We start from the raw sequence: 7,916 nt of genomic DNA on the forward strand, positions 1-7,916 counted from the left end.
TGGAAAGGGTCGCTATAGGACCACAGAGCCACAGGGCTGGAGGGCTTTTATTTAAGGTGGCTGCCCAGTGCCCATAGGGATGGGTGGCCTTCCTGATGGGGACAGGGATGCACGGCTCTGGGGACCGAATGGGTGGGGGAGTGATAGTCTGAGACTCTCCATCTGGGGATGTGGGCGACAGTGGGTCCAGGGCAGGCTGTGTCCAAGCGGCCGTGGCGGCTTTGGGAAGCAGAGGCACGGCGACGGGGATGTGACACCACGCGGGCTCCTACAGTGCGGTGACGTGGAGGCCCTGGCCCTCGGGCGCTTCAGCGCTGTCATCCCAGGCCGCGCTGCCAGCAAAGGCGTGAAGGTCACTCAGCAGGGCCTCAGCGCTGCCCCCTGAGCCCGCCGGCCCCTGGGAGCTGAGGCCCAGGCCCCCGTCGGCGTTACTGTCACGTGCTTCCTCAGTGGGCTCTGCCGCCTGCCGTGGGCCGGGCCCCTCTCCGCATGGCTGGTCCTCGTCCCGGGACTGTGTCTCCCCCAGGCCTCCGACCAGGTGGTAGTCCTCTTCCTCGTCCTGCTCGTCCTGCTGCTGCTCTGGGTCCTCATCGGGTGACCCCAGCTCAACCCGGGCCCGGAGCCAGCGGCCTGGCGGGCTGGCCCAGAGCAGGCGGCGCGTGCGGCCCCACAGGGCGGCGCCCAGGCGGGCCGGGTGGTAGTAGCCCCCCGAGTCGCGGCTGAGGCGGCGCCAGGCCAGCGCCAGGCCGGTGGCCAGCAGGAGCAGCAGCAGGAGCAGCAGCAGCACGACCGTGCCAGAGCTGGGGCCCTCGCCGTCCGAGGCGCCGCTGCCCGAGCACAGGACCCCTGGCAGGGCCAGCAGTGTCCCAAGCCCTAGGGCACAGGGCAGGTCCTGCGGGGAGACAGGCGGGGGCTCGTCACCGGGGCTGGGCGGGGAGGGGGGGAGTTGGTGCCTGGGTCCTCAATTGCCTCTTGGGCACAATGGGGACAGTCAAGCAGAAAAACCCAAGTCCTTAGCAGGGCCCCGGTCCTTTGAGATCCGGCCACGGAGCCTCTGATGCCCTGCCCTCGCCACCCCACCTGCGCTGTACGAGCCTGCGCCTGCCAGGGGACCGTGTGCTGCCTGGTCCCTCCGCCCAGATGCCCCATCCCCGAGAGCCACACGGCTGCCGGCTCGCCTTGGCTCAGACCATCTCTGTGAGGCCCGATCTGACCCGGAGTACTGCCCTGCCCCTCCCCCCCTCCCCCCCGCGCCTGGCCGAGCCTGGCTCTGTTTTCCTCTCCCTTGTGCTCCTCACACAGCCGGCAGGTGCTTGCCATTTACCCCGTCTCTGCCCCAGCGGCGTAAGCAGCAGGGAGACAGGGATCCTTACGGCTCCAGCACTGAATTCCCAGCACGCATAGCAGGTGCTCAGTTAATACTGGTTGAAAGTGTCCACGTTGCCCGTGGGGTGGGGATGGGGTGTGGAAGGAGAGAGGTGGCCTGCGAGGCTGGCTGTCGGGGCTGGCTCTTCCTGAGGCCTGGGATGGAGGGACCACCTCCAGGACAACTGTTTACCCTCCACCCCGCCAGGCCTCAGGATGGGGGCCCCTGAAGCCCCTCTTCCCTCCCACACGTGGGACTGCCCCAGCTGCACCACTTCCGCTCAACTCCCCGTCCCCTGGGGGCCTTAGGTTCGCAGGGCCAGGGGCTGGGGGAGGCTGGTGCTAACAGAGGAAGCCTGCGGTTGGAAAAAGGCAGATGGGGGAGGTGGCAGAGGGGGGAGGGGTGCCGAGGTTTCAAGCAAGCCTCCTCTTCATGCGCCCCAGGCCCTCTCTCTGCCTGGGCTCCAGGGATGCAGGCAGGCTCTGCCCAGGTCCCAGGTCCCAAGCAGAGCAGGTGAGAGAGAGGGTCTAGCAAAGGTTCTTGAAGGGGGTCTAGGCCGGGAGTGGGGTGCTAGGGGCACACTCTGAATCCCAGGGAGGCCCAGCTCGGCGGTAAGGGGAGAGGAAGGCCCAGCTTCTGCCCCACGCTCGCCCGGGGTCTCCCGCCTCTGCCCTTGCCCGGCTGCTTCTGCCCGTGGGCCCCAATGGGGCGTGGGGGAGAAATCCTCCCTTAGCTCCCAGGGCCCAGACATTCCAGCCCCGACCTGTCGCCCCCACTGCAGGGCCCAGTGGGCTCCTGGGCTCACCATCAGTCCGCCGGCCTCAGTGCTCAGGCGCCCACCGCCAGCTCTGACTGTGCTGAGTGGAAGTGAGCTCTGGCGCGCTCAGCTGCAGCTGGGGGTTACTCGACGCTTCCGCTTCCTGCCCACAATACCCCACCCAACACTCCCTGCCATATCCCCTGGTGGGGGGCCTTGGGCCTCTCGGGACCACCCTGACCCACACCAGAGCCTCATAGGTCTCTCGCCGGGTGACGCTTGGGCTCTGGGGCCTGTGACCAGGCCTCCAAAAGGAGGAATGGCACCAGCTCAAAGCAGGACGCCGTCCCGGGTGTCCACAGGTCTGCGACCTCAGTTTCTCTACTCGGCAGAATTCAGGGAAGCGCTGGCTGTGGGGGATGCTCATGGCCCCCAGACCTCCCTCAGATCCGGGATCCCCGTGGGCCTCATTTGTCCCCAGCCTTCCAGACTTCCTTTCCCAGCCCCACCCTTTGCAGAATGGCAAACCTGGCTTTTAGAAAGAGAATTTTATTTGGAATGAAAATATAGAGCCTGTGCCTCCCGCTTACTCTGCGGAAGGAGCAGGGAACTGGGGGGGGGGGGGGGGGAGATGGTCCCTCAGAGTATAAGCTTGCCTTGGTACAAAAACCCTCCACGGTAACAATGACAAGAGCCAGGCGGTGGCTCTAGCCTGGGCCCACAGGATGGGACAGGGTGTGGACTGCCCCCGAACCTGCCCGAGAGGCCCTGGGCAGGCGCAGGAGGCAGCCAGCTGGCGGTGGGACTTGCCAACAGAGGCTGGGTGAGAAGGGAGTGGAGGAGGAGGTGAGGGGGAGTGGCACCCCCTGGGCCTACGGTCCTAAGCGTCCCCATTCTCTACTCGGCCAAGCTGTTCTTCCAGGCGGCCAATGCGCTCCCCCTGCTCCTTGACCAGCGCCCTCAGTGCCCGGAGCTCCTGCATCACCTCCTCCAGCTTCCCAGCCTCCTGCAGGGACGGTGGGGGTGGGGGTGGGGGATAGGCGGTCAGGTGTCGTGGAGCTGCAGCCCTCCCCAGATCTACCAGGCAGGGGCCTGAGCCCGGCAGACAGGCGGCGAATGGTTCGGGCGCACACAGCAGACCAGGGTGACGCCTGGGGCTTCCCAACACCGCCCCGACTGTGAGGCACGTACCCCGGCTCCGGCGAGGCCGCCGCTGGGGGCGGTAGTGTGAGTGGCGACAGCGGATGTGGAGGCTCCTAGGCGGGCCGAGCTGGGGGCCACGGCAGGCCGGCTATCGGATAACACGTTGCGCCGGCTGACCTTCAGGTCCCGCTGTTTGCTGGGCACGTAGGCCTCCCGCAGGGAGATGAGAATGGGGTTGGCATCCCGCCCGCTCACCCACTCCTCTGCCTCCAGGGCCGCCTCGGGCCCAGCCGTGTCAGGGTACAGATCGTCCTGGAAGAGGTCCGACTGGGCAGGGGGTGGGGGAGGTCGGGATCAGTCAGGGGTCCAGTGTCAGGGTCCTCTCATCGGGACCCTGGGTAGCCGCCCTCTCATCACTGCCTTGGCCTCCAGGCCTGTACCCTGCCAACCCATCCTCCGATGGCCTGGCCTCCAGCGGCCTCTCTCAAGCACAAACCTGTCATTTCACTTCCCTTCGGGACACGCCAACAACCCCCTCCCCTGCTACGTGGTTTCACGGGATCCTGGGAGCCGTGTTAAGTCAGCCTCCCTCACAGCTCTGCTCCCTGGGACGTGGCCGGCTGGCACAACGGCCCGCTCAGTGGAGGACGAAGCTCGTCCAAGGCTCTTGGCTGGACATCTGAGGCTAGGCCACACGGGACTGATGCCCTCCTCATGGGAGTCTCCCCTACAGCCAGACTCCCGTCCGCTCTCCATTCTCACCTCTGTTCCCCCTGCCTGGCGTATGCCCACCCTAGCCATGCTGTCGGTCCTGTGTCGCCTACTACAGGGAGCCCTCCACAGCTGCCCGGCTCCTGTCCATCTCCTGTGGCTCTTCCGGAGCAGGACCTCAGCTCAACCTGTCCCAGCCCTGCCTGTCTTGTCTGACAAAGCCCAACACCCGGCTGGGTATGACCAGCCCACTGACCACATCCATACTCAACCGTGTCCCATTCACAGACCTCACGCCTGCCCGAGTGGGTGGGCAGGGGACCGGGTGGCCTCACCTTTCTTGGCACCGTCATGACAATGGGCTCACACTTGCGTTCGTGCAGTTTGTAGAACCTGGGAAAGGCGGGGGAGGGAGGAGCCATGGGTGGAGCCTCCCCCTCACTGGCTCCCTTGGCTCCCTGCACTCTCCACTCCCAGGCCTCGCCCCAGCCCCTCCACACTCTGACCTCTGACCCTGGCCCTGCTGTGGGCTGGTTCCTGCTCTGAGCAGCCTCCGAAGATCTGACCTTTCACCCTGGACGGCCGCCATGGCCTGGCCTCTGCCGCTGGAGCCAGCCACCTGGGAGGCCCTTCTTACCGGGCGATCTCACACTTGCTGACCTCCAAGCCCCTCTTAGGCATGCTGCCCATGCCCCTCTGGGGCTCTTTGCTGGTAAACGTGTTCAGGAAGTGGATGTAGGGGGGCTCATCCGTGATCTCAAAGTACCGGATGCTGGAGTCACCCTGTGGCGGGGGAGGGGGCAGGGGTCAGCGCTCAGGCAGGCAGCCTTCTTCCCTGCCCCCCGTCAGGCCCGCCCAGCCCCACCTTGCCGCACACGTAGACCACGCTGGTGTCCGGGTCATAGAAGGGCAGCAGGGCCCCATTGCTGGAGTCCAGCTCCTGCAGGGCCATGGGCTCCTCGAGGTTCTCCTGGCACATGGGGTGGGGGGCAATCAGGCCAGAGTCTTTCCCCCGCCTCTCCTCACCATCCCAGCCCCCCATCAGGACCGGCCCCAAGCAGCCTCACATGCCAGCTGGCACTGCCCCCACCACACCAGACGGGTTCTCTCCCACCCTCCTGGATCCCCTCCACTCCCAGGATCTCACTTTCCTAGCCTACCGCGGGCCACTGAGCCGGTGCTGAGAAGGTCCCTACCACGTGGCAGCTGGGGGCACCAGGCAGCACCAGCTCTGTCTCAGAGGGACTTGTGGAGGTCACTAGACAGAAGCACGGGGCTGTGGGACAGAGCACTTCAGGGGAAGGGCTGGGAGGCCTCCTGGAGGAGGGGGCCTCTGCACGGAGTCCTAAAGGGCAGCCAGATGGGAGGGAATGGCCTTTCGGTTGGCAAGAATAATGTGGGCTGAGACTCGGAGGAAGCTGGAGGCAGTCGGGGAGGCTGGAGAGCAAGGGGCAAGGACAGAAGAGGCTGGCAGGGTTCCAGGTCCCGGGAGCCTCAGGTGCCAGGCTGAGAACCTGGGCACCACAGGCCTCTCTCCGGGGTGACTCCTGCCCTCCTTGCCCAGGGTGGGGCCCAAGTCTCGATCAAGCCTGTCCCCTCAGGCTGGCCACGGCCACTCACCGGGTCCCACAGTGCCAGCTGCCGCTCGCTCATGCGGCTGAAGCCCGTGGTGAACACCTTGCCATCCGCCAGGAAGATGGCCCGCATGGGACGGGCCCCCTCGTGAGCCCTCTCCCTCTCCTGTCCGGGGGACACAGTGGTCAGTACAGCACCCCGACAGAGCCCCTGGGCCCGTCCACTACCATCCCAGCCCTCCAGGGCCACGTACCGCCACCAGGGTGCCCCGGCGGGGGTCGATGATGCGCACGCCCTTGTCCTTGCAAGCCGAGCAGAAGAGGCTGCCGTTGTGGTTCCAGCTGACGTTGTAGATGAGGTCGGGGTGCAGGCCGTCCAGGCGGTACAGTTCCTCCGCCGTGCCCACGTTCCAGATGAGCACCACGTTGTCACAGCCTGCCGGGCAGGGGGCCATCAGCCCACCAGGCTGGCTTGGACCACCCTCCTGGGCCCAGACCCGGCCTCTTGACCTCTGCGGTCAAGCTTTACCACCTGTCACATGGGCCCGGGCGAGGGTTTGGGGCTCCAGAACCGTGCGTAGGGAGGGGCGGGGGGTGGGGGTGGGGGGGCGGCGCAGACCTGCACTGAGTAGCACGTTGCGGGCGGTCGGGTGCCAGGTGACAATGCCCACTCGCTTGGTGTGCCCCTCCAGCACCACTACCGGCTCCGTCAGCGGGGAGGCCAGCCCGTTCTCCGGGATCTGCCACACCTGTGGGAGGGGGGGGATGCCCGTGGAGGCCTCTGCTCGGCCCCGCTGCCCGCAGCCTCGAGCCACACCTGTGACCCGGGCCCAACCACAGCCCCGTGCCTCACCATGACCGTACAGTCCTCTGAGCCGCTGGCGATGACTTCGTCATTGTGGGGACACCAGTCGATGTCCAGGACGGGTCCCGTGTGTCCACACACCGTCGGGTAGGCCTTGTCGATGCGGCCCGTCTGCGGGCATGAGAGGGGCAGTCAAGGGTGAGCAGGAAATGTTTGTTGCCTCTGCCTCTGGCCCTGACTCTGCCTCGGCGGCAATAAAAAACTTTCTCCATCTGTGCTACCACCACCTGGGCAATAAATGTAGAATATGACACCTGTCCAACAGTGTGGGGATGGGCGAGATACGGAATGTGAAGTGAGCAGATAGGCCCGGCAGGTGTGGCCGAGTCTCCAGTCCTTCCCCCAGCCCTGATGGGGCCCACCTTGCTTAGGGGAAGCACCAGGAAGGCACCCCCACCGCTGGCCTCCACGATCACCGCCAGGAACTTGGGGTTGACTGCGCAGAAGGTGCTGTCCCAGGTGACACGGGACACTCGAATATCTTCGTAGCACTGGTCATTCTTGACCGGCTGTCCGAACACATGCCGGAATTTGCTCTGCCGGACCACTTTGCGGAAGGACATGTCTGCAGGGCGGAGAGGCCTGGATCAGCCCTCACCCACCCCAACAACCCCCATCCCTCCCAGGGGCTGCATGAAGGGAGGTGGGGAGGATGCAACCAGGGGCCTGGTCGTTGTAACCCTCTTGGCTTTCAGTTTCTCCAGTTACAGAATGGGGTCACAGGGACAGACCCTGGCTGCCACCCCTCTAAGGTGGCATCTGTGGGGGGGGAGGGTAAATGCACTGACCCAAGGCCCACACTGCTGAGTGGGGAGGGGCTTTGCAGAGACCCTACCCAGGCCCCTCCCTGACTCTGGTATGTGTGGGGGAAGTGGGAGGTGCCAAAGCAGGGCAAGCTCCTCGGAGGGTCCTAGTCGGTTGCAAGCAGGCTCGGATTTGGAAGTTGGCTGATGGGTTGGACAGCCACAAGAGGCAGGAAAGGACTCCTCTGTGGAGCCGCACTCGGCCCCAGTTCCGAGCCCCAGGGAATGTGCAGTGCCTGCAGGAATGTGCAGGGAGCTGCTGGGAGCCCCAGGCCGGCCCAGGGGGCCTGGCAGGACTGGGCGGGAGGGGGGGGGGGTGGGTAGGGGGGTGGTCAGGACGCCGCTCCCGGCCGCAGAGCATCCCAGGGCGCCTTCGGAGCGGGGTCCAAGGTGAACCAAGAGGGGACAGGCTGGGTGGCCACAGGGAGTGGGGACAGAGGGTGGGGCGCCGCGGAGGGGAAGGGCTCCTCGGACTCGCGACCCCCACCCCAGCCTCCTGCGGCCCCGCCCCCGCAGCCCAGCCGGGTCCCCCGCCCGCGACCCCAGTCCCGGCCCGCCACGCTCACCGGGGACGCCGGGGACTGCGGCACCGGCCTCGGGCGGCTCCGGATCCCGGCCTCTGGGAAGCAGGAAGCGGGAATCAGGAAGTGACAGAGGAGCCGGGGGCAGGGGGCGGGGGGGCGGGGCGGGGGCTCGC

At 66.4% G+C, this 7,916-nt stretch overlaps 2 protein-coding genes across 2 annotated transcripts; both read right to left on the reverse strand.

Annotated features, from left to right (window-relative positions):
* Positions 1 to 29: 29 nt before the first annotated feature.
* Positions 30 to 2,273, reverse strand: LOC122484055 (protein tyrosine phosphatase receptor type C associated protein). The gene is made up of 2 exons (XM_043581793.1): positions 2,172 to 2,273; positions 30 to 892 (listed from the first exon to the last, which is right to left on the reverse strand). Exons 1-2 carry the CDS (start codon positions 2,172 to 2,174, stop codon positions 269 to 271), a joined length of 627 nt encoding a protein of 208 aa, XP_043437728.1. The 5' UTR covers positions 2,175 to 2,273; the 3' UTR covers positions 30 to 268.
* A 383-nt stretch (positions 2,274 to 2,656) lies between these two features.
* Positions 2,657 to 7,916, reverse strand: CORO1B (coronin 1B). Its single transcript, XM_043581794.1, has 11 exons — positions 7,786 to 7,916; positions 6,779 to 6,981; positions 6,405 to 6,527; positions 6,171 to 6,300; positions 5,806 to 5,987; positions 5,598 to 5,717; positions 4,843 to 4,944; positions 4,615 to 4,760; positions 4,313 to 4,370; positions 3,315 to 3,593; positions 2,657 to 3,129 (listed from the first exon to the last, which is right to left on the reverse strand). Exons 2-11 carry the CDS (start codon positions 6,977 to 6,979, stop codon positions 3,004 to 3,006), a joined length of 1,467 nt encoding a protein of 488 aa, XP_043437729.1. The 5' UTR covers positions 6,980 to 6,981; positions 7,786 to 7,916; the 3' UTR covers positions 2,657 to 3,003.

The sequence above is a fragment of the Prionailurus bengalensis genome, chromosome D1 (assembly GCF_016509475.1).
Source record: "Prionailurus bengalensis isolate Pbe53 chromosome D1, Fcat_Pben_1.1_paternal_pri, whole genome shotgun sequence".
In the NCBI taxonomy this organism is placed as follows: domain Eukaryota; kingdom Metazoa; phylum Chordata; class Mammalia; order Carnivora; family Felidae; genus Prionailurus; species Prionailurus bengalensis.